The sequence below is a fragment of the Triturus cristatus genome, chromosome 2_1 (assembly GCF_964204655.1).
Source record: "Triturus cristatus chromosome 2_1, aTriCri1.1, whole genome shotgun sequence".
NCBI classification, from domain to species: Eukaryota; Metazoa; Chordata; class Amphibia; order Caudata; family Salamandridae; genus Triturus; species Triturus cristatus.
In genome coordinates this window covers 1,119,504,793-1,119,531,866 of record NC_140581.1, presented here as the reverse complement: position 1 = coordinate 1,119,531,866, position 27,074 = coordinate 1,119,504,793, and the positions used below count along the sequence as shown (strand labels likewise).

Here is a 27,074-nt window from a genome sequence, read left to right as displayed (position 1 = left end):
CTCTCCAAGGGTCCCATATTTTCTGAAATGTATATAGGCACCTCCTCCTTTCGTATATAGAGCGCTCAGTTTCCATCCACCAATCTTGGTCCGAACTCCATCGCTCCATTTGTGGTAGCATCGGGGAACACCATAATTGTGCCACATTGCCTTGGGTTACCACTAAACCCATGATGGTATTAGTAGTAACCTAACCTGCTAGCTGTCTAAAATGGTAGGCTACCAATGAGCACAAGGACCACCCACACAGAGTGTTTCCAATGCCTTTGACAATTCTTGGGCTTGTAGGAATATGTTCACAATGGTCAGCCACGACAGACTGACGTGAATCATGCTTTAATATTTGTGCCAGGATGGGTGTGCGGAGTGGCTGGTGGATCCCATGTTCTTTACAGCATTGGTTATTGAGTCCAGGGACACTGCAAAGAGAAAGGACCAGGGAATGAACTGTAGTATCCTATGGCCAGAGGATTACTCTGGGGTTTAATCTCGGTACTTTTTTTTATCAAAAGGAACCCATTCTTTTCTCAGGGTGCACAGACAAGCACGAAAACCTATTGACATTTCCTCTTCAAAGCCCCTGTGATTCACCCAAGAAGAATTGAAGTCCACACGCGCTAGCGAATTAAAAGCCAGAAAACGAGAGCGACCATGAAGTCAAGCAATGGTCATTAATAAACAGGCTCCAAGCTCGCTGTAAGGTAACAAAACGGCTTGCAAGAGACAGCGCATGTGCTGTCTGAGGTGAGACCAAAAAGCAGAGACGCTGCATTTATGTGATTGGGCGGACGTTTTTTTCTCCACATAATTATAGATTTGCCACATAATCCATTGTCCGCTACATAATCTGCAGATTTTAACAGAAAACACATTTTGTTTTAGCTCTTACGGTTCAAAAGTTACTAAAATACAGCAACACGTGTGTGCAAAGGTTCACTTTTCTGATGCTTCGTGCTATATCTGGGTATTAAACTGGTACTAATGGTGCGCAATAAATGTCTTGACAATGGTAACAAGTGTAAGAATAACAAAATAATCAAGTAATACTATCACAAAATGTGCACTGCATAATTTCCTTTTCTGCTGCTTAATTTACTCTACCCTAACACATAATTTTTCCCTCTGCTGCATGATTCCAGTGGCCCAGCCTAAAAGTGATGGATGTAGTACCTGCAAAAATTTTACGGAAACTGGCAATTATTTGGGCCACATTCCAATCTATCTATCTTTTTTTTTTTTTAAATATACGAGCAGCCAAAATCTCCAGGTTAAACAAAAAATATTAAACACGGTTCACACGGATTTCACAATTAGGATGGATATCGGCCACCATCGGAATTAAAACAGGAAAGAGGCCCTTACTGACTGCACTGTGGTTTGTTCTTGCTGTCTTCCAAACCCTACAAACTTAACAGTCTGCACAGTATCACTTCCCCACTAACCCAAATTATGATGAATTACATTTAAGGGCTAATTACAATGTCTGTCGGACGACCGTTTGACCGACACTGTTGCCGAATGGTACCGCCTGACCAAAGGTCGGCAATTCCACCAGATGTATTTGGATGTGACCACCCTATGAGCGGCCGGAAACATTCATTTTATAATTGCAGCTTGTGCGGCGTGCGGAAAAGGCCCGCAGCACAAGCTACAATTGTAATATAGATGTTTTCAAACATCCCTGCACTGTGTGGAAGGCACCATGCAGTGGCTAATAAACGGTGCAGGGATGTTTAGGAGGCAGCCTTATAGCAGAGGGCCAGGGGGTTAGGGGAGCCATGCTAGGGGCCCCCAAAATCTCTTTCCGTCTGCCTTTTCAAGGCGGGCGGACTGCCATGAAAGGGCAGGTTGAAAGTGACATCGTAATCCCGATGGCGGAGCCAAGGCTGGTTCAGCTGTCATTATGGGTTTACTATTCCGCCTGCCGCCCTGACGGGCTCTGTGAGCCAGTCGGAAGTGGAGCGGACTCCCCCCGTGGGTTTCCCTCCGACCGCCAGTAATATAATACGGCGGTCGGACGGAAACCATTGATGTTGGGCGGAAAGCCTTCGACTAGCTGTTGGATGGCTTTCTGCCCGACATCATAATCGGACCCTTAGTGATTCTACGGCAAGAGAGAGGAATGTTGTTTTAGCTTTTATCTTACTGACGCTTGCACAGAGCTTTACTAGTAGTGTACTTTAATTATGACTTTCAAAGAGCAGAACTATTGCACCTCAATCGTGACTTGCGAGAGTCCTTGACATTCTAGAACTGGCAGGTATACACTGTTCTCAGGGGCATAGCTACCATGGATGCAGCAGGTGCAGTGGCACCAGGACCCAGAGCTCTGAGGGGCCCGTAGAACCCTGATCATTGCTGTATTATACTATCCCAATAGCAGTCAAAGAGTCCATTTTCCTTGCTTGCGCCAGGGCCCATGGCATTCTTGCTATGTTACTGACTGCTCTCCAAATAAACCTCGAGCATCATACTTAGAATAGTCCATCGAAATAACACATCAGATGCTGCCTTCGGTCTGAGCCTCTCCATCTTCTATGCTGCTATTCAGACCAGGCCTTACCTTTCTATCAGTTCTGGGCAGCCTACAAAATAGGGGAATATCCTATCAAACTGTTGCTTCACATCTGCAACCATAGCCTACAATGTTCATTTCTACTTTTAATCAGAGGGGATTGTGACACAGTAAAATGTAACTGTGTAACCAGAAGGCTCCCAAACCAGAGCCTGGAAAGCACCTTTCCTTCCATCTTCCCGCCTATAGCAGGGTCTCGATCAGGCCTGATCATTTCTTTCCTATAGGTTTCTTTATTTATTTAGTTCTCGTTTTTATGTGGCGACACTCTATCTTGTAGATGTCAGGGCATTTTTTTTCTATCGTTCAGATCTTTGTGAGTTTAAGAGCGCGACCCTACAAAAAGCGAAACCACTGTTAAAATAATTGAGTAAAATCAACTGATTGAACTACAGTCACAGAAGGCATTGCAGGGCGGCTGGTGCAACCGGTTTAGAGAACAAACAATAGCAGTTCCGTCATCTAGAAAATGGTCCGGGGTAGATGGCGCTGCAGTACATGTTCAAAAGTGTCTTGCTGCAGTGAGAAGCTGACCAAAAACAGCAGGTCACTGACCTTCACAGCACAGAGTACCGTAGCAGGCATCCCTGCCTTTAAATTTGCCTCAAGGACCTGTGATATTTCAACTTTTAAAGTTACGATTCCAGTGGGGTATATTTTTATGATATTTTATGCTATCACATTGTCGAATGACTGGCAATTTGAGCTGTTTGAGCTTATTTACTATAAACCATCAATATGTTTTATTCCATCACAAAGTAAAGGGTGAGGATTAACAAAACCTCACACGTTTACACTGCCACACAGTACTGCACGCGGACACTTTCGAACATGCCATATATTGCATTCTAGATCTGCATGGCCAGACCATTTAGTATATGGAGGGAGACAGCATTTAGTATATGATGGGAGTCTTGCACATTTTCATGTACTTACCAATGCCCAGGGCTCATACCAATTGCACCAACAGTATCCCACACCCCACAGTCTCACACTCACGCCGTCCTGCAACCATCCACACAACACTCCCCACTTGTATAGATACTCCTCAACACCTACTCACTCACCAAACCCGACACAGAGATCTGGGACCTGCTGCTGACGACATTTCCTCAGAAAAAGTTGGCTTAACCCAGCATCAGCGCCTGATGTTGCCTCAGCCATCCTCCACCACTACAAGAATGAAACAACGCCCAGTACCTAGTTCATGACTAAAATCGACCACTAGATAAAGACTAACTCTCTGAAGCTGAACACCTACAAGACCAAAATCATCATCTTTGGGAACAGAATTTCACAGTGAGACTCCACCTGGTGGACAACAGAGCTAGGACCGACAACCACCCCCCGCCACCTAAGCCAAGAAACTGGGGGTCATCATCGACAGCAAACTAGACGAGACCACCTGAGTCAACACTGTCATCGCCTCATGCTTCCATACCCTGAAGATGCTGTGGAAGATTTTCAAACTACTCCCAATCAGCACCAGGGAAACCGTCGTGCGCGCCCTCATCACAAGCAAGCTGGACTACAGGAACACCCTCTATGCCAGGATCAACAGTGGCAGAATCACTCCCAACCTCCCATGCTGCACTCACATCACACCACACCTGAAAGAGCTCCACTGGCTCCCCATGCACACAACTGCACATTTCAGACTCTTGATCCACACTACATAACACTGGCCCAGCATACCTAAACAATTGCATTTGCTTTCACAAACCTTCCAGACGCCTGCGGTCGTCTGGAGTCTTTCCACACATATAAACAACCAACGCCGGTGGTAGACCCCTTGTCGTGCATTGCTCATGAAGTATGAAACGACCTGCTGCTGCGAATAAGAGCCTCTTCCTCACTTCTTGAATTCTGATAAAAGCTGAAGACCTGGCTTTTTGAGTAGTACCACTAAGACAATGGTTTGCCTAGACTCACATCTGCTCAGCTCCAGAATACCCTCTGGGGTGAGAGTGCGCTCCACCAATCTACATAACATAACATAAGGATCTCATACCCTAATAGTTAACTTCTTTCTTGTACTTTGCACTAATGCAACTTGGTCTTTAAACACATTTTCTGTTCATAGTACCACACACGAGGTGGCATGTCACTGCAAATGACCGTAGGCAGATAAATGATACACAATATGTCCCTTATTAAAAAAGAAGGTCCTGTACCCAGTGATAAATTAATTAAGGATTGCTGGATGTTATGGAAGCTTCTTAACGTCAGGAACAAGGAATTTAAGGAAAAGAGGTATACTGCAGCCCCCTACCTGGCCACCCACCCTGAGGTCCAAATACCCCAACCCCCTTCCACCATCCATGCTGTCCCTAACCCTTAATATACACAACCCGACGCCTTCCCACCCTGTGCTGTTCCTAAAACTACCCCAACCGCCTTCCACTGACCTTGAAGCCTGAAACCCTAATCCCTATTTTAAAAACTACCCCGAGCCCTAAAAAAAACTACCTCGCCCTCCCTTAAGCCCTAAAAAAGACCCTGACTACCCATTTCCCTCCCCCTGTCCTGAGGCCTAAAACCCTGTCCCTTAACATACACTACCCGACACTCTCCCACCCCCATGCTGTCAATAAAACTATCCCAACGCCTTCCACTGCACTTAGGCCTTATACCCTAAACCCTAATTTAAAAAACTGCCCTGACCCTCCCAGCCCTGATAGCTACCCAGACCCCCCAGCGCTGACAGCTACCCCTTACCCCCACGCCCTGAAAATGACCGCTGACCCCCATCCCAGAAAACTACCTGACCCCCCGCCCTGAAAACTACCCCGAGCCCCCCAGCCCTGAAAACAATTTCCAACCCCCCCAGGTCTGAACACAACCCCGACCCCCCAGTCATGAAAACCACCCCAATCCCCCAGCCCTGAAAACAACCTAACCCTAAAAACTACCCCCAACCAATACACACTACTCACACCAAAACCAGCTCCAGCCCCACTTACCTCACCACGCACTCTGTTCCTGGCAGCCAGCAGCTAGACAGCACATTTCTTTAACCACGCATATGCGTGGTTAAGGTAAGCGTGGTAGCTCTTAGTCAGAACACACGTGGCTATGTGGAAGGGTTCTGCTTTTTCACTAATAATGAGAGATTCTCTGACAGGTTTGCCTGACTCTTAACACCTTTTCCCACCAAAGCTTTACTCAGTGGGAGAGAGCTGGCAGTTTTTCGTTTCTCTGAAAAGATCACAGCCCCCTTTCGGGACTGGTGACCCCAGTTGTCTGGTACATGGTGTCACATGAGTTTTTCTGAATGACATAACTTTTCAATTTGGAAAAATGATGACACAATAGAGCCACCATGTGCACAAAGACACAAATATACCTGTATCAAAAAGTGGATCAGGAACACGTCTCAAGCACTTACGCTTTGTAAAGCCAATGTATTTTCATTTTGTACTAAGTTTTATATACTGCTTGAGCCAGCTGACAAGCTGTTGCATTGATGCATTAGGATGAGGAGATGAACATATATCATTTTTGTTCATTCCCACTTTGAGAGTCAAGTGCTAATCCAACATCATTTCCTCCAGGTACTCCAACCCCACCCTTCACATGGCCGTCCCACTCCAACCTGCTGGCGTTCGCATAAGTCTTAACAGGAGTAGGGGACTACCCGCACTTAAGGCAATGAGGACCTCTCAGAGTTGTTCTCATTTACCCTTAACTTTGACACGTCACAAGGACCACAAAGCTCCCTGCCTCAGAGGGCTGCAATTATGGCTTGGGCTTTATAGATTACATACGGTTTACAGTAGCCCATTGGACCTTGCCTTGATATGTCTCGAGAAACTCAGAAGGCAATAAAGCTCTGCGCGATGTAACGCCTGCCTGCTTAACTTAGATTCTGTGGTGATCTGTAGAAATCCAGTCTAAATCTTAAGTCTGAATTAGTATTGATCTAAAAGAAAGCAAGACATTCAAAGCAAGCTCTAAACCCGGTGAGTAAAGTCCAACAGACCAATATAGGAATAACTGAGTTTAAATTTCAAGGATTATACACCTAAAATCGTAGCTGCTCAGAAGCTCTCCTGGTTTGCAGGAAAACTGTATTCAACAAACTCCTGTCTATCCTAAGCACTTCATTAGCCTCCAATTCACAAACGTTCACTAGTAAGAAGTGGAACAATGAATGCACAACTCTTTTGAAACATAAATCACAGACAAGAAACTGTCTGTTAAACTCTCTTGCATCTCCATAGGTCCTGTATCCTAATTTTGAAAGGGATAAAATGTCTGGTCCTAAGGGGGGTGAAACTTTTAATGCTGTTCCATCCTTTGTTTTTACACTAAATAAACGTGGGCATGTTATGCTGACATTAACAGAAAGTGACCTGTCTGCAGTCGAGCAAACCTTTGCTGCAGCTCAGTTACAGCAGGGTGCATTTACCCTATTAGCACCATTGAAACTGGGGTGGCATGGTGAGCAAAAGAATGATGGATTTAACCCAGATATCTTGACTGGGGGTGAATGTTTTGATTTGTTCTGCATTCCGTCCATCAATTGTGTATCTTTTGCTTTCTCGCCCTAAGTGCGCCAGGTATGCCCAGACATGGGTCTTAGGCTCAGTGTGCCACTGGACTCAAGCTATCCTGGCTGAAGAGGGGTGAAACCCTGAAAGCAGTCCTAGGATGCTTGTTTACGGTACAGGGAGGACCTGGCTTAGCAGTTCGGGCTGGACTGTTCCCATGAGGCACAGGGTCAAGACTGATTTGCTTATGGCCAGAACTAAACTGGGGTGGCAGAGTGAGCAAAAGAATGATGGATTTAACCCAGATCTCTTGACTGGGGTTGAATGTTTTGATAAGTTCTGCATTTCGTCCATCAATTGTCTATCTTTTGCTTTCTCACCATTGACAGCCAGACTGTCTTCTTCCAAAGGATATTTTATAGCAATCTAATAAATCACTCTTGAGGGAGAACCTACTAATGACCACTGCATCACAATATATTTGTTATTAATAATAATAATTATCATTATTATCATTATTATTGTTATTATTATTAATATTGTTATTATTACTATTATTATTATTGATAATACAAATAAATGAGGGGTTGCTAAGTTTTTTCTTAGGACCTAGCTGCCAGCAATGGTGAATTAGGCGTTGTTCAATTAGCCTGTCTTATCCTGATTGCACCATATGCCTCTATCTTCCGCCGCCCCATATTACCTGTCTTTTTATTTCACTCTTGCAGGTTCTCCATTGGACACTATTTTCCTATCTTTCTCTCCCTTTTTCTTTCTCACTTTTCTGCCTTTTCCTCGCTTGCTCCTGCTACACCTCCACCACCTCTTGCACTGACTGACCCGTAACTACTAGCCATCTCCTGTCAATAGCCAGGATCCCTTGTCGCCTTAAAATTAAAGGTTTAACATTGATGTTTCTGTTTAGGAAGTTATGAGAATCTACAATGGGGCGGAAAATATTATACAGAGGTCTTGATCCTTACTCAAGAGCTGTAATGTGGGAGTACCTGCAGGGACCTTTATATCACCCTAGTTATTCATCATGTGTGCCCTTCTCCTGTAAAATATCCTTCCTCAGTTCAGTGGAATTTTTCAACTTTCCAGATGATTTGCGATTAGTTTTCAGCATGATCTGTCCAATTAGCAAATACATGAATAATCAGAGTGATTCATGACCAAAACCAATGATAAGCAAATGTAACTGACTGACTTTAAATAAACAACTCAGCCCTCCCTCTCTGGTCCACACGCCAAATCAATTTCAAGTGGTAATATTAAAGCAGATATTATGACATCCTCCATAACCAGTGGGTGCAGATGGGGAGCAAAAGCACTCATTTCTGGGGACCAGCACTTATTTTTCCTCATCAGCCTTTCAGCAAGAGAAAGAAAAAACCACACAAGGGGGGAAAAAGGAAGAGAAATACGGGAAAATAATGATAAAGGGGGAGAGTAGAAACCAGCAAGCTGTATCTGCTGCTGGATTAAAGAGGGATGAGGTGGACTCAAGGCTACACAGCCTGGGTAGTCAGCGTGCTGCATGCTTCTGAGCAAAACTTTTGGCCTCGGTTCTTATACGTTTGCAAATTAGCGGGGAAAAAACTCACTCTGTTTGATGCCAGTTTCTTCTATATCAGTAGAGACCACCCTTATGCTGTTGAGCCACATTTGTTGCTTGATAACGACTGAGTTCCTTTCGTTTGAGATATTAGTTCAATACTAAGTCTTACTGATCAGCAGTTCCATAATACTGAATCGGTGCCTAGTGATGGTACAGAATGCTTCTGCTGATGGGACACCGGGTACACTCAGAAAATGTCAGGATAGTAATCCTGTTTTCCATAGGATTCATCCCTGACTCCCAAAGCACCGAGTTCAAACATTGACCCAAAGGCAATCAATGACCACATCCTGAGATGTGGAAAACATCTCAACGTCTATCTACCGGCCAATGCGTTCTTTACAGCCGTATCTCCGCGTGTTGCCAACTGCCACTTGCAATCAAATACGTGAATGAAAACCTCTGTTGTATATTGTAGCAAAAATTTCGAATTGGCTATCACATTTTGATAGAATTACACAGCCTTTGTGGCCCAGGTCACAACCGCTCATTTTTCTTAACCTTAGATGCCACTGGTTCTTCCACTTACACAAGTAGATGACTTAAATTTGTTTAAGCATAATAGAAGACATGGGTTTAAGCACAGTAGAAAACATGGGTTTGAACACCGTAGAAAACATGGAATTGAGTACAGGTTTGAGCACAGCAGAAAACACGGGTTTGAGCACAGTAGAAAACATGGGTTTGAGCCCAGTAGAAAACATGGGTTTGAGCACAGTAGAAAACATGGGTTTGAGTACAGGTTTGAGCACAGTAGAAAACATGGGTTTGAGCACAGTAGAAAACATAGGCTTGAGCACAGTAGAAAACATGGGTTTGAGCACAGTAAAAAACATGGGCTTGAGCACAGTAGAAAACATGGGTTTGAGCACAGTAGAAAACATGGATTTGAGTACAGGTTTAAGCACAGTAGAAAACATGGGCTTGAGCACAGTAGAGAACATGGGTTTGAGCACAGTAGAAAACATGGGCTTGAGCACAGTAGAGAACATGGGTTTGAGCACAGTAGAAAACATGGGTTTGAGTACAGGTTTAAGCACAGTAGAAAACATGGGTTTGAGCACAGTACAAAACATGGGATTGAGCACAGTAGAACACATGGGTTTGAGCACAGTAGAAAACATGGGTTTGAGCATAGTAGAAAACATGGGTTTAAGCACAGTAGAAAACATGGGTTTGAGTACAGGTTTGAGCACAGTAGAAAACATGGGTTTGAGCACAGTAGAAAACATGGGTTTGAGCATAGTAGAAAACATGGGTTTGAGTATAGTAGAAAAGATGGGTTTGAGCACCGTAGAAAACATGGGTTTGAGCACAGTAGAACACATAGGTTTGAGCATAGTAGAAAACCTGGTTTTGAGCATAGTAGAAATCATGGGTTTAAGCACAGTAGAAAACATGGGTTTGAGCATCGTAGAAAACATGGGTTTGAGCACAGTAGAAAACATGGGCTTGAGCACAGTAGAAAACATGGGTTTGAGCACAGTAGAAAACATGGGTTTGAGTACAGGTTTGAGCACAGTAGAAAAAATGGGTTTGAGCACAGTAGAAAACATGGGATTGAGCACAGTAGAACACATGGGTCTGAGCACAGTAGAAAACATGGGTTTGAGCATAGTAGAAAACATGGGTTTGAGCACAGTAGAAAACATGGGTTTGAGTACAGGTTTGAGCACAGTAGAAAACATGGGTTTGAGCACAGCAGAAAACATGGGTTTGAACATAGTAGAAAACATGGGTTTGAGCATAGTAGAAAAGATGGGTTTGGGTATAGTAGAAAAGATGGGTTTGAGCACAGTAGAAAACATAGGTTTGAGCATAGTAGAAAACATGGGTTTGAGCCTAGTAGAAATCATAGGTTTAAGAACAGTAGAAAACATGGGTTTGAGCATAGTAGAAAACATGGGTTTGAGCATAGTAGAAAACATGGGTTTGAGCACAGTATAAAACATGGTTTTGAGCACAGTAGAAAACATGGGTTTGAGCATAGTAGAAAATATGGGTTTGAGCATAGTAGAAAAGATGGGTTTGGGTATAGTAGAAAACATGGGTTTGAGCACAGTAGAAAACATGGGTTTGAGCACAGTATAAAACATAGGTTTGAGCATAGTAGAAAACATGGGTTTGAGCATAGTAGAAATCATGGGTTTAAGCACAGTAGAAAACATGGGTCTGAGCACCATAGAAAACATGGGTTTGAGCATAGTAGAAAACATGGGTTTGAGCATAGTAGAAAACATGGGTTTGAGCACAATAGAAAACATGGGTTTGAGCACAGTAGAAAACATGGGTTTGAGCATAGTAGAAATCATAAGTTTGAGCATAGTAGAAATCATGGGTTAAGCATAGTAGAAAACATGGGTTTGAGTACGGTAAAAAACATGGGTTTGAGCACAGTAGAAAGCATGGGTTTGAGTACAGGTTTGAGCACAGTAGAAAACATGGGTTTGAGAACAGGTTTGAGCACAGTAGAAAACATGGGTTTGAGCACAGTAGAAAACATGGGCTTGAGCACAGTAGAAAACATGGGTTTGAGCATAGTAGAAATCATAAGTTTGAGCATAGTAGAAATCATGGGTTTAAGCATAGTAGAAAACATGGGTTTGAGTACGGTAAAAAACATGGGTTTGAGCACAGTAGAAAACATGGGTTTAAGTACAGGTTTGAGCACAGTAGAAAACATGGGTTTGAGAACAGGTTTGAGCACAGTAGAAAACATGGGTTTGAGCACAGTAGAAAACATGGGCTTGAGCACAGTAGAAAACATGGGTTTGAGCACAGTAGAAAACATGGGTTTGAGCACAGTAGGAAACATGGGTTTGAGTACAGGTTTGAGCACAGTAGGAAACACAGTAGAAAACGTAGGTTTGAGCACAGTAGAAAACATGGGTTTGAGTACAAGTTTGAGCACAGTAGAAAACATGGGTTTGAGCACAGTAGAAAACATGGGTTTGAGCACCGTAGAAAACATGGGTTTGAGCACAGTAGAAAACATGGGTTTGAGCATAGTAAAAAACATGGGTTTGAGCATAGTAGAAAAAATGGGTTTGAGCATAGTAGAAATCATAAGTTTAAGCATAGTAGAAATCATGGGTTTAAGCATAGTAGAAAACATGGGTTTAAGTACGGGTTTGAGCACAGTAAAAAACACGGGTTTGAGCACAGTAGAAAGCATGGGTTTGAGCACAGTAGAAAACATCGGTTTGAGTACAGGTTTGAGCACAGGAGAATACATGTGTTTGAGAACAGGTTTGAGCACAGTAGAAAACATGGGTTTGAGCACAGTAGAAAACATGGGCTTGAGCACAGTAGAAAACATGGGTTTGATCACAGTAGAAAACATGGGCTTGAGCACAGTAGAAAAAATGGGTTTAAGCACAGTAGAAAACATGGGTTTGAGTACAGGTTTGAGCACAGTAGAAAACATGGGTTTGAGCACAGTAGAAAACATGGGCTTGAGCACAGAAGAAAACATGTGTTTGAGCACAGAAGAAAACATGGGTTTGAGTACAGGTTTGTGCACAGTAGAAAACATGGGTTTGTGCATAGTAGAAAACATGGGTTTAAGCACAGTAGAAAACATGGGTTTGAGCATAGTAGAAAACATGGGTTTAAGTATAGTAGAAATCATGGGTTTAAGCACAGTAGGAAACATGGGTTTTAGTACAGGTTTGAGCACAGTAGAAAACACAGGTTTGAGCACAGTAGAAAACATGGGTTTGAGCACAGTAGAAAACATGGCTTTGAGTACAGGTTTGAGCACAGTAGAAAACATGGGTTTGAGGACGGATTTGAGCACAGTAGAAAACATGGGTTTGAGCACAATAGAAAACATGGGTTTGAGCACAGTAGAAAACATGGGCTTGAGCACAGTAGAAAACATGGGTTTGAGCACAGTAGAAAACATGGGTTTGAGTGCAGGTTTGAGCACAGTAGAAAACATGGGTTTGAGCACAGTAGAAAACATGGGTTTGAGCACAGTAGAAAACATGGGTTTGAGCACAGTAGAAAACATGGGTTTGAGCATAGTCGAAAACATGGGTTTAAGCACAGTAGAAAACATGGGTTGTCAGTACATGTTTGAGCACAGTAGAAAACACGGGTTTGAGCACAGAAGAAAACATGTGTTTAAGTACAGTAGAAAACATGGGCTTGAGCACAGTAGAAAACATGGGTTTGAGCATATTAGAAAACATGGGTTTGAGCACAGTAGAAAACATGGGTTTGAGTACAGGTTTGAGCACAGTAGAAAACATGGGTTTGAGCACAGTAGAAAACATGGGTATAAGCACAGTAGAAAACATGGGTTTGAGCACAGTAGAAAACATGGGTTTGAGCATAGTAGAAAGCATGGGTTTGAGCACAGTAGAAATCATGGGTTTAAGCACAGTAGAAAACATGGGTTTGAGCACAGTAGAAAACACGGGTTTGAGCAGAGTAGAAAACATGGGCTTGAGCACAGTAGAAAACATGGGTTTGGGCACAGTAGAAAACATGGGTTTGAGTACAGGTTTGAGCACAGTAGAAAACATGGGTTTGAGTACAGGTTTGAGCAAAGTAGAAAACATGGGTTTGAGCACAGTTGAAAACATGGGTTTGAGCATAGTAGAAAACATGGGTTTAAGCATAGTAGAAAACATGGAGAACAGTAGAAAACGGGTTTGAGCACAGTGGAAAACATGGGTTTGAGCACAGTAGAAAACATGGATTAAATATAGGTTTGAGCACAGTAGAAAACATGGGTTTGAGCACAGTAGAGAATGGGTTAAGTATAGGTGTGAGCACAGTAGAGAATGGGTTAAGTATAGGTTTCAGCACAGTAGAAAATGGGTTTGAGCACAGTAGAAAACATGGGATTGAGTATAATAGAAAACAATGGCTTGAGCACTGTAGGAAGGCATATACAAAGCCAAGGCAGTGGTGACAGCACCCCAACAATGCTTACCATAGTCTTACATGATCTGCTAACCTTGACCGAGAGTTCTCCACCTACAGGATTCCCACTACCTGGCACTAAAATACAATGTCCACTATAAGTAAGGCTCCCGGTTTTCCGTTTAAATGGGTTTTTGCATATAAATACAGATGGAAAAATATTTTTCTTTTGTCTGTATTTATAAATAGAAACGGAAAAATGCCCATACATATGTTAACCTTTGCTGCTGTGTGCCAGGAGAAGACAAGCCTGTCCCAGTGCAGGACAGGGAGAGAGGGCTTATGAAATTTCAGCTGAGCCCATAACAAAGGTCGACATGAAGGGGCCATCAGGCCTCCTTTTGGTTAAGTATCCTGGCTGGAAGCTATGGGAGGGTGGGGGTGGTGAGGAGGAAGACGCATCCCTAAAAGCAATTGAGGGAAAACAAATGCGCACAGCTTTTCACTTCACAGGTACTTAAGAGAGGCCTGCATTTGACTTAGTTCAGTCACTGGAGCAAAGAGATATACACGCACTGTAGGAATGTTAGATGTGTTGGTTTATCCCAGTAGTTACACAAATAACAATTTAAATTGGATTTATTTCTTTTCTAGTGCTATAGCCCTACTCATCATAATGCAAGGTGTCAGAGCGCTTGATAATAAATCATATGTGTGTAAATCAATGTATATGATGTGTTGCAAAAGACAGTGAGGGTTACGTTAGGAGGACTGCAATTTATTAACTGCAAGTAACAAAAGGATCTTTGTTAAAAGCAGTTACCCATTTACCATCTACATAAATCTATCCAAACCTATAACAACCAAGCGTGCATTGCCTATTGAAATAAACGTGGAAAAATACTAGCTGCATCTTCTGTTTTTGCTTGCGGCAAAATAAAATGTGGATAAATACAGATAAAATGATCAAAAAATAAATAGGGATAAATGCAGACGGAAATGTTAAAAAAATAGATACCATAAAACCGGGAGCCCTAACTATAAGTAAATCGGGCTGTTATGTCTCTCTTGGGAGAGGCATACAAAATAACCTAGACTTACTGCATGGTTACTGCTAAACATGGGCTCTGAAATTCAGCCCTAAAATGGCAACCTTACAGTGTCATAAAATAAAAACAAAAAATGTATACCTTTGTAATGACGCAACTAGATCATGACCTAAACTATGGATGCCTTAGACTCACATTTGCTTCAACTCCCAAAAAAATTCAACATAGGATAGTATAAAAACAGCAACCAGCGCCTTTCTCTAAGCCTAAAGAAATGTAACCACAAAACTTTGATAGGGTAATCTTATCAGTACAGTCATGGAGGGTGAGCCGACATTATTGAGATAAGCACAAAGCAAAATATTGGCGCAATTGCATTGATACTGCCAACACAATGGGTTAGAGCAGAACAAGGAAGTCCCCATCGCTACTAAGCATACAGAAACAGTTTACAATCTCGCGTCACCTAAGTGGAAGGTGTCACAGCACCCTCCACCACCAAGCACTCAGTAAACAAGAACCGAAACATCAGTATGGAAATCTGAACTACTACCACGCTGTGCCAACATCGCAAGCCACCAGTAACACATATTCACATGCATGCTAACCCATCCGATTAAGGCGGGAAACTATTGATTGCAGGAAGAGTCTCCCGCCTCCCCAATCCTGTCTACAAAAATCCAATTCCTCTGCAGGCTTCTGCAGACAGGGACTGATCTTGTGTGCCTCGGAGTATGCACTGCCAATAACCTGCTCCAGCAGGCCAGTGTACAGCATTTTTCTCACCTCTCTCTGCATGCCATAGCCTTTCTCCATGCTCCTGACAGGTAAGCAAAAAAATAAAAAAATGGGTATTTTCAGTTAGTCCCAGTACATAGCTCAGCTTCAGGCCTCAATAGAAGTCAATGGGAGAAATACAGTCACCTCGTTATCCGAGTTCATTAAAAAAAATCTCCCACTTTCCTCTTTTAAAATGCTGGCATGTATATATTTATTTAGCCTTCAAATTCAAATTCAAATTCAAATTCAAATTCTCAAATTCAAATTCAACCTCCAATTTTATGTTCAAGAAACTACAACAACCCTTGGACAGCCAAGGACAGATACAGGAATCCATACAGATGAAAGGTAAAACAAATCCTGCACATGCACTACAGCTAGGCTTATACATAATGTTTACTACACAAGTGTAATCTCACGCAATTTTCAATCAGTGGCATACCCGTAACTGGGAACTAGCCTTAACATCTCAGCTTGAACCACGCTGTGCCTTAACAACGTGGTCCGAACCACAAATGTATTTTTACAAGGCATTTCTTTACCCTACAAGCATCAGCGGTTCCTCTGTTGTGGTGGAAGAATGTCGCCCCACTGCCAGCAGCCGAAAAAAATGAAAGATAAAATGACAATAAACCCTTCTTTATTATTGTTTTATTTTTCTCTCTGAGCCGAGGTTTGGGGGCTGGACCAGGGTGATGACAGGCTGGAGGGAGAGGGTTGAGCACTGCTATTCAGTACGCATGATGGTCTCGTCGGCCGTCCCAGGCCGGCCAAACTGTCATGTGCACAGAAGCTCTCTCCAACCCCAGCTGCGTTGCCGGGTTGGAAAGAGCAGGCATAGTCTCGGTGCTCAGGCCAATCCTGATGCTGCTTTCAGCAGCAGGAAAGCAGCATCAGGATTGGCCGCAGTGCACTCTGGGTGCCGGTGTGTGAAGAAGAGAGGGACGCGATGCGGCGAGCAGGTAAGTGTCTTATTTATTTATTTATTTTATTTGTCGTCCGCTACCCCACCTTCCCCCTGTTCCCCATCCCCCCACCCCGTCACTCTATCAACACGCCGGCCTCTACTGCACGCAAGTCATTACAATGACTTGCCTTAAGAAAAGCGCTGTTGGATTTGAAGTCCGAAACTTTCCCTACTGTTGTGCAGACTGGAGTTGGAATAGTAAATTATGGTGCGGCGCGGGTGGTCCAGCATGAGTCTTGCAGTTGCGTTCTGGATGGTCTGCAGTCTTTGTAAGAGTTGCATCAAGATTCCAGTGATTTTTGGTGTGTTTGGTTGGTGTTGCTCCCAGCTCCGACAACCACCAGGTGGAGTCCCATGGGGACATATTGTTTCCAAAGACCAGTACATCCATCTTGTTTGAAATGAGTTTCAAGCAATTGTGTCTTGTTTCCGGGCTAGGGAAGACCTGTCCTGGAAGTCCTGACTGGACTGTTCCCATGAAGCACAGGGTCAGGCCTGATTTACATATGGCTGAGTCTGAACTGGGATGACGAGGTGAGTTAAAAAACGATGAGGGATTCAACACAGATTTGTGACTGGGGGTGAGTGTCTGAAAAGTTTCTGCGCTCCATCCATCATCATGTTTGCTTTGTTCGCCCTTTAGAATTCTAAATTGTTTGAGATGGATCTGTAACAAATATGTTTAATGTTGGTTTAGGATTGAGACTGAAAAGTAAAGAGTAAAAATATAAAATTGCGTCCCAAATTCCTAAAAGTTTTAGCTCTGAAGCCTGCCCCGTTTCGATGTTCAGCAAATGGAGGCGCCCTCACTGGGGTTCACAAAAAAGGCAGAAAAGGGGAAAGATTTCTGGGTGCCTAGGGGCAGGCGGATTTGCAGAAAACTTAATAAAGTCACATCATATTTAAGATATAGAGGGAAAAGATAGTAAGTTAAAGAATCACAAGGAAATACAGGGACACTGTAAACATTCCACTTCTTTTATCAGATTCCTCACAAGCAATATATTCAGGTGGGAATTTCCGGGAATGAAGAAGAGGATTTTTCCACTTGCAGTGTCAGATGCAATCTTTGAAAAAGAAAAAGAGATTGATTGTCATCTACAATAGGACAAATGTCGTCATGTTTGGCAAGAGGCAGGTGAAAGAGTGGATATGGCACACGGAAGACAGCAAAATGGAGCGTGACTCCTTATATAGTTTACCTAGGAGATGTGAGCGGGCTCTGAGATACCATCAGTTCAAGCTCAAACACAGAGCCTCCAGTTTGCTTTACGTCATGTAAGTTAAGGTGGTCAGTTCAACAGCCGAATTTATGCAATTATTAATGCCAAGTTTTTACCTGTTCTCTCATATGCTCTTTTCCTGGTCCTTGGGTCCCTGGTTAGATCTTGCCTAGTGCACTTTATTTCAGCAGTCATTGTTTATTTTTCCGTGGTTAGTTAAATAAGGGCAGCTGACTTCAGAGCACAGGGCTCACGGTTCGATCCCCGGCTCTGGCGGCAGCTCAGCTCAGCACCATGTGACTCTGGGCAATAGCTCACTTAATTTCCACAACGGCCCCCAGCGCCTTGAGACCCGTAAGGGTGAGTAGTTCGCGCTTTACAAATACGGATTTACATTAATAAACTAAACACTGACTCCTACAGCCAGCTTTATGATATGTTATTTTAGTGCGAGACCAGAGACTCCGTGATAGGCACAATATAGAACATTACAGCTGCAAAGGAACAGCTAGCTGTAGTGGGAGGAAGAAGGTGTGTGGGTGGTTTACCAACTCTAAGAACTCTGGATTTTTTGAGAGCTTGGAATACCAGTGCTACATATTCGAAATTCTAACATACAGCCAAGTACAAATTATGTTTGATGGCTTGAAAAATGCTACCGATTTTCAAATATTAGGTTAGGAGCAATATTCCTCTTAAGTGGATATTCACAAGGAAGTGGCGGAGAGAGGCGTTAGCCTTCTTGGCTTAATGCCTCTCTCCACCACTCCGGAAAAGCAAGGCTGCACCATATTCACAAGGACATGGTCCAGCCTTACTTTTCCCCCTGCGATGGTGATAAGTTTCACAACTTAGCACCAACACAGACACCCTTACATATACAAACCTCCCTGCTTGCAGACACCCTTGCACTCTGGTGCAAGGGTGTCTTTAAGCAGGTAGGTTTGTATATGTACAGGAATGTGTCCCTTCCTGCACATAAACAAACCTAAAATGCCAGTTTGTTACTTACATGTGTGCTGCTTCATGCAGCACACATGTAAGTTACAAAACTGCATTTTTTTTAAAAGGTTTGTTTATGTTCAGAAAGGGACGCCTTTCTGTACATAAACAAACCATAGCATTTTGCATTTTTCATGTGTGCTGCACAAGGCAGCACACATGGAAAATGCTAAAAAAAGGAGAAATAAAGCATTTCTCCCCGTATCGCCAGTTTAAGACCAGGGTTTTCCTGGTCTTATGTTCGGTGTTAGCTCCTATTTATCAATGGGTGTTGCGGTGGAACGCCCACCACAACACCCACTGCAGGCCCCTTTCATGCTAAACACAGCGTGAAAGGGGGCCTATTCACAAGACAGCGTTAAGCCACGTTAAGTGGCAAAACGCTGCCTTGTGAATAAGGCGAGGCCCCTATCGCCACAACGTCACTGAAAGTGACATTGTGGTGGCGATAGGGGCTTGTGAATATGCCCCTAAGTATGTAAGGAGCTATAAACAGGGCACAAGTTGGGGGAACATGCAGGTACACGGCGTCCACCCACTATTTTCACAGGGTGGACGCCGTACCCCCTGCCAAGAAGTCAGGCGCCACAGAAATATGTTGAACTTGTCCAAGTGTAAGACAACGGGATGAATATATGACGTTACTTCGCATGCGTTTAGTACGCATGCCATTACTACGCGGTCGTTAGTACGACCGCGTTTTTAGTTCGCATTCCTTTCCTACGCAATTCGGAACAACGAATTGCAGTAGGGGGTGCTGGATGTTGGAATAGTGTAATTTACTATTCCAACTCCAGTCTATGCGGACACTAGGGAAGGTGTTGGATTTTAAATCTAACACCTTCCCCCCCCTAACGCAAGTCGCTGTTCCGACTTGCGTAGTAAAGGTTTTCTAAGTAACAACGCGTGCGTACTAACGTCCGCGTAGTAACGGCATGCGAAGTAACGCCTGCTAAGTAAACGCCGTTTACCCGACGGGACACCTTCAGCAGCGCCTGTACGTTGTCTGCTTTCCATTCCCAGCCACGCCGTGCATGCAGCGAGGGAGCCTTTTTCACCTCCAGCTGGGCCGAAGTTAAGGGGCCATTCGGCCTCCTTTTGTTTGGATATGCTGACTGGGGGCCGCCTGGAACCTCACACTTAAATGCAAAAGCATTCTCTTCCAGGTACTTAAGAGAGGCATGCTTTTGCCTTTGATTCTGTCCCTGTATATAAATGCAGACACTGTAAGACTGTCAGATGGGTTAGTCTGTCCCAGTATTTACACAAATAATTGAAATAGCGCTATTTTATTTCTTTTATAGCGCTACGTCGTGAGATCTTGATGTCATTTGCATACTGTCTTACTTTGTCAGTCCCCCCACTTCTTTTTATAGGACTTGTGCCCTGGCTATAAAGATGGTACAACTCAGGACTACCTAATAGCCCCTTCGGCGCAACTGCTAACTTACACATTTTTGGGAAGGTGATGTGAGTTACTTGCTCTCTGCGAATTCTAACATGTTTTGCGACAGGTATAAAGCCATAGCAGCAAAATGATTTTGTGTGGGGACATGTGGAGAATGTATCACCTATATTATGTCGCCTGCTGAAATCATCGCTCGTTGCTACTGCGGTTCGGATGCTAAAAATCTAAATGATAGTTCCAATCACCTCACTTCTCAAATGATAGAAAAGCTTCTAAAATATTTTAGTTGTGCTGATCAATCGTTTAATATTGCCAGCGGCGTTGCCTATCAATATTTTTGTTTGACCACGTTTAATTTACTGCAGCAATGAACTAACAATGTTTTGCTGCTGTACTTTTCGTATTTTATTGTTGTGATATTAAGTAATCCACAATAAATTACTTTCTTGTTTATGTTAGAAGAAAACATTTTGATTTTACCTTTGGATGACCCGAGTTCTGATCCCCGCTGCACCCAGAATGTGTGGTGCTGGGCAGCCGCTCTTTCCCTGTATATTTTACAGTACCTTCTACGGTTCCCAACTCTCGACTCACTGCTTTACAGAGAGGGGATTTCCACTAACGCATCTAATTTCAAGCATGAGATATACTTACAACACAGCGTGAACGCGTGCACGGGCTAGTTGTGCCTGTACTTCATGCATCACACATTTGCATTAACCTGCTGAGTTACCTTGCCGGTTGGACCCTCGCAGAGCGCCCTTCATTACAGGGAGCACCGAAGACTGAATTAAATGTAAGACGCTTAGCAGTAAAATATATTGTCAACGGCGTATTCCACATGGTTAAAGACACTTGTTAAAGAGAGTCCATACAGGAGCTATGTGTATCTTCAACTAGCAGCAAGCTGTCTAGACTTCTGGTGCAACCGAGCTGCTCACCTGTTGCTTGGCACGCTTCACACACAAGAAGCCGTCGTAGTACAGGGGCAGCGAGGTGATTCTCTGCCTTTCTTGGAACACCTTCCTGGGCGCAGCCCGAGGTGGGGCAGGGGCTGCCATGGTCCTGCGCTAGAGTTCCTGCAGAACTTCCCTTCTTTGTCCCCTTCACACCGCTTCCTCCAGCTCGGTCGCCTCCGTGTCTGCTCTCCCGTTCTCGGCCGGCCTAGCAACTAACCTCACCTTCCTCTTCTTACCTTGAATTTCAACAGTCCGTCCCACCCCTTCCCCTGACAATGGGAGCAGACAACAGGTAAACATAGCCCACAGGTACACAGTCGGCGCCCCCTGGCGGACACTGGCAGGAAACGCGTTGAAAATCCGTAACTTGGGCAAAGGGTAATTCATACTTAAAGCAGCACTCTCTGGCTCGTTGCTTTTACGTTAAATTGAGCTTCATTTAGAACTTTAAATTCTCAGCGGGTATAGTGCAGAACTTGATAATGTGTCCGGTTTCAGTGTCATCACCTGAAGAGTGATCAAAGAAGTTCTTATTCAAAACTGAAAAGTTCCATGAGGCCAATGTTGAAAGCAGCTGGCAAAGCTAACCTTTAAGCGAGGCTTGTCTTCCCTGCAGGAGGGTTCAGGTAGGTTCCCCGACTCTGCTGATTTACCTGTGGTAGCTGGGCTGTGGGAGGGAGTGCTTCCATCCCTATTGTTTGTGATACTGCATTATCATCCCCTGCTTGGATTACTTCTCCAATTCAGTTCTTTCATTTTGGGGAAGCAGAGGAAATACCAGAGCATGATGCATTATTCCCCGGGCCTGCGCTCTTACAGGGACCCTGGCTCCTGCTGCACACTGTTTTTTATAGAGTTTAAAACAAACTTGCCCTGTTTATTCATGGCACCTAACATACCACGAGATGGCGCCGTATCCTGGAGCTGCTGTGTTTTCTCCTTCCCTAGGGACATTTTTAGGTTGACTCTACCAGACAACGCAGGATGTCTGGTTGCGGACTACCCATTGTGAATTTCACAGTGGACTTACAGCCCACCCATTGCGTACCCATTGCTTATCATTGGTTGACTTTATTTACAGTCTTGCTTACTTGCTCTTTTATCACTGGCTTGCTTTTCTCTACTTGTGTTTGTCCCTCCTCTAGACCTTAACCTGTTTGCCATCCATTTTATTGACTGACTTGTATTCTTCCATTGTTGACTTTTAGGAAACAATTTAGCTTTTATTTTTGGTTAAGCACTGCCTGAGAGAGCACGTGTGTTCTAGTTCTCTTGCTTGTGTGATTCTTTGTGCACCAAATACCTGCCCCAGCACTCTGTGCTGCTACCACCCTTGTGAGCTTCTCTTCCACCCCTGAGTTGCTTTCTCTCTCTCTCTTTTGTGTGTTTCTCCCCCATACACTCCCCCTCTGTGTTGTTCTCTCTCCAGCAGCTCCGCTTCCTCCTCCGCATCGCCCAAGCCCAGAGCACCTCCCCAGAGCATGGATCGCACCCGCAGCCCGCTCCTTTGCAGAGGCGAACAGAAGTGCTCCCTCCGCTACTTGCTGCCTTCTTCTGCCTGCCTCTTTTCGTTTTTCTCCCGCTGCCCACATGTATCATTCCCCTGGTGTTTATTTAATTTAATGTTTACTTCCCTGCAACCCGCCGGTTTTCCCACCGCTGCTCCTCTGCAACCCCTCCCCCATACACAGCCCCTGCTCCCACCTCCCTACCTCTGTCCCGCCTCCCTCCCCTACTTAATGGCGGCCGCTGCGCGGTCGCGCCAAAGGCGCACCTAAGGCAAGCCCGTCTGCGACCCGACCGCGGCCAGCACCAGGAACTCTGGATCTCCGGAACCCCACCGATACATCTCCGCCGCCCCCCATGCACTCAAATCTGGAAGACACAACGACTGCCAAAAAAGCAACGCCGAACACCACCCAAGGACAGTTCTCCTGGAGTCACTGCCGATGATCCTTCACCATCGACTGCAGCCCCAAGACCCTCAAAAATTTGCAGGACGCCCGTACCACCGGAACCCTGACATGCTTCCTCCTCAACGTACGCTCCCTACACAGACACGCCTTAGAGATCTGGGACCTGCTCGACACTCTCTGGCCTGACGTCACCTTACTCACTGATACCTGGACAAACACCACCCCCTGACATCGCCAACGTCCCCGACGGATACAAGATCCAGAGAAGGGACCGCCCCCACCGCCCTGGAGGTGGACTCACCATCGCTCACAAGACCTCCCTCCGACTCTCTACCTCTAAAATGAGTGACCCCCACTCCAACACAGAACACCTCCACTTCCAGATCCAGAACAACCCCAGGACCACACTATGGGGCACCCTCACCTACAGACCCCCCGGACCGCGCACCCAGTCCGCGACCACCATCGCCGACCTCGTCGTACCCCACGTCATCAAATCCACGGACTACATTCTACTCAGAGACCACATTTCCACCTCAATAACCGCAGCCACCCCGATTCCATCACCCTCCTTGACAACCTCACCAACCTCGGACTGAAGAGGCTCGTCACCACCCCCACGTACAGAGCAGGACACACCCTCAACCCCATCTTTGCAGAAGGGACAAACTTCCAGTTCAGCCATACCTCACAGCCCCCCTGGATGGACCACCATTGCGTACACTTCACCTTCAACACTTCCACCGGACCAAAACCCCCCCCACGCCCTCCTCGCAAGATCACAGATGAGCACCTCAACATCACCCTCCTCCTAGACCCACCCTGTGCCATGACCGACGCCAACACCGCAGCCAAGGAATTTCACTGCTGGATCTCCTGCTGCGCCAACAAGCTCGCACCCCTCCGCCACCCCGGCAAACAACAACCCCTGAAAGTCACCTGGTTCACCACTGAACTCCAAGAAGCCAGGCGCTCCTGCAGACGACTCGAGAAAACCTGGCGTAACCGGAAAACCACGGAACACCTGAACAGGTACCGGGACGCCCTGAAGGAATACCACCAGTGCCTAAGAGACACCAAGCGGACTTTAGTCAAGAACGAGATCCACACCAACGCGACCAATACTAAAGAACTCTTCAGTGTCATACAGCAATTCACCAAACCCCCCAGCGAAGCCATAGACATCACACCATCCCAGGCACTCTGCAACCAGCTCACCTCCTACTTCCATCTGAAGATCAAGGCCCTCTATGACAACTTCAGCCAACAGACCCCGAACACCCCCCCTCTTGCCACCACCACCGACACAGAGCCGATCATCACTACCTGGAATCTGGCCACTGTTGAACTCACCACCGTGACCATAAAGAACACCCACTCAGGAACCCCCACGGACCCCTTCCCACCGCACATCTACCACAGGGCCGCCGCAGCCATCGCACCCGAACTAGGACGTACCTTCAACGCCTCTTTCGAATCCGGCATCTTCCCCGATGACTGGAAGCAGGCGGAGGTCAAACCACTCCTCAAGAAGCCTACGGCCGACCCGACAGACCTGAAAAACTACTGGTAGATCTCTCTCCTCCCCTTCGCAGCCAAAGTCACTGAGAGACTTGTAAACACCCAGCTGACCGCCTTCATCGAAGAGAACTCCATCCTAGACGCCTCCCAGTCCGGATTCCGCAGAAACCACAGCACTGAGACGGCCCTCCTCAATGCCACCAACGACATCCTCATGCTACTCCCTAATTTTATTAAAGACACGGAGGCGAGTATTATGCTTTCCAATCTTGCTTTATAATGAATAGCAGCCAAGATAAAGATACAAAACTACACTTCCCAGAAGACCAAACACCAGATTTACCAATGGGAGACAATGGAATCAAAGATATCAACAGCCAATTAACACACAGTCTAAGGTATAACAATAGCATTGACTGCGAACAGCCCTCTTTTCTGTAGCGAGCAGTTAAACAGAGTCCATAACTAGAAGAAAAATTGCAAAAACAATACATAAGGCCAAAGTCCAAGCAAAAAGGTCTTGACTGAAGTCCAGCAAACTCGTCTTGGAAGCAGGAGCGAGAGATGAATGATCACCGAAACCTGGAGAAGCAGTGTTTGGCCAAGCCAACTCTTTTGTAGGAAGCAGGATCCCATCAGGAAGAAGCGGGTGGTGATGCTGGAACCACTGTAGGGAGGGAGAAAAAACACATATTAAGACGTGTTGTGGCGAGATAATACTCGCCTCCGTGTCTTTAATAAAATTAAGATTTTCTGACATAATTTACTAGGAAAATCTACATTTTATGACAAGACCGGAGGCTCCTATTATGCTTGTTCAAAGCATATTAACAACTAAAGAAGCAGCAGAAATTACAGGTTTGCAATAAAGCAAACAAAATACATTATCATTGGACCAATCAGCCGATCTCAGAATGTCCTCCAACCTGGAGCCTTCCCAAAAAGCTTTGGAAGCCATGGCTCCTCTGGTAGAATGGGCGCCACACAAAGAAATATCAATGCCAGCCAGGGACATCAGCCACCGAACCCAACGGGCTAAAGTGGCAGCAGAAACAGGATTATGAGGTTTACGGAAAGAGATGAGAAGCTGGGAATTGGAGGATGTTCTGAGATCAAAAGTTCTTTGTTCGTATACCTTGAGACATTGACCTACACATAATTTAGGTTGATCTGGAAAATAAGGATAAAAAACAGTGTTCAAATTTGTTTTTGTACGTCTATTAACATGGAACAATACACCAGAAGGAGTGAACTGATGAGAGGAAACATCTAGAGCCTTGACATCAGAAACGTGTTTGATTCAATCCAGGCACAATAGTATAGTAAGTTTGGCTGAAAGCATTTTCAAAGAAAGAACAACATTATCAGGCCAGTTAGAAAACAGTTTGAGCACCAAATTCACGTCCCATAACTTTGAATATTTAGGTAAAGGAGGTTTTGAAAATGTAACACCTCGCAGAAGATGACAAATCAGGGGGTGCTCGCCCACCGGTTTGCCACCAATAGGACAGTGGTTGAGGGAAATTGCTGAACGATACAAGTTAACTGTTCTGTAAGACTTACCTGAACTGGCTTCAGCAGCCAGAAAATTTACAATGCAATTTAAAGGTGCTGAAAAGGGATCAATACATTTTCCCAAACACCAGCTTGCCCATAAAGACCATGCTGACTTATAGGCCTTAGTTGTTCCTGGTTCACAAGGACAATGGTCTGGTGAGGTCAGAGATCCTCATGTAGCGGAGCTACAGTTATTGATTTGGAAAAACAATTCAATGGTATTGGTAATACGTAGAACTTAATTAGAAAACGTATGCAAGGACACAAGAGAGTAGAGGAAGGCATCACATTTTATTCAACATCATAAAATGGAGTCGCTTCCATTCCTACCATTTTCTAATTTTGCGACAGTGTATATTGTATATACAGTGCTCACACATACAAAAGTGAGGGTGCGTGAAGTGAAGTGCTTAGTGACAATAAAAACATTTCATCGCATTGACAAGCAGATCAAAGGAACCCAAATGGTTTAAGCAATTTAAAGGGAACTTTGAAATTGAGGTCGACGGCGTTTCGATCTTAGTGAGTCAAGATCATCATCAGGACGAGGTAAGTGCGAGCACGTAAGATTACGCGAGACCGTAGTGGTAGACTCCAAGATCTGCACAGATGGTCGAGGAGCCCAAGATTCAGGAGAGCGTCCGTGTTGGTAAGGGCACGAAGGGGAGGAGAATTCCCAAGGCGTTGTATGAACGGGAGTCAAAACCGGAGTAAAGCCGTTGACAGTCCGTGTTCTTCGGCATGTAATTAGACCCAAGGCGTGTGATTGACCCGGGAATTGCTGCAAGTTGGCAAGAAGATATTTGGAAGTTGAATGAATCAAGTCAGGAGCGCGCTGGCAGCAGTCCGGAGCGAGGAGTTGTTCCTGGGGCTCAAGCCCTGCTAAAGAAGAAAGAAGCCTTTTGCGAAATGAGGAGGTCAGAGAAGTTAGACCCGAGACCTTCCTCGCGGACAGGACCAAGGAATTGTCCAGAATTAGAGGATGAGGCTGACCCAAGGGATCCAAGAGAAGATTGTTGGGGGAAGGAAGAAGGACCAGAAAGTCCACCATCATCTCCAGAAGGGAGGGAAACCAGATCTGAGATTTCCAGAAAGGGACCACTAGTATCAGGGAGGCAAGTTGACGTC

At 44.8% G+C, this 27,074-nt stretch overlaps 1 protein-coding gene across 1 annotated transcript in view; it reads right to left on the bottom strand.

The window, feature by feature from the left end:
* STAP1 (signal transducing adaptor family member 1) overlaps window positions 1–21,267 on the bottom strand; it is a 414,195-nt gene extending 392,928 nt beyond the window's left edge. The window contains exon 1 of the mRNA XM_085636512.1: window positions 20,935–21,267. Within this exon, the coding sequence (XP_085492638.1) occupies window positions 20,935–21,054 (120 nt within the window). The 5' untranslated portion in view covers window positions 21,055–21,267. The remainder of the gene's footprint in view (window positions 1–20,934) is intronic.
* Between the last annotated feature and the right edge of the window lie 5,807 nt (window positions 21,268–27,074).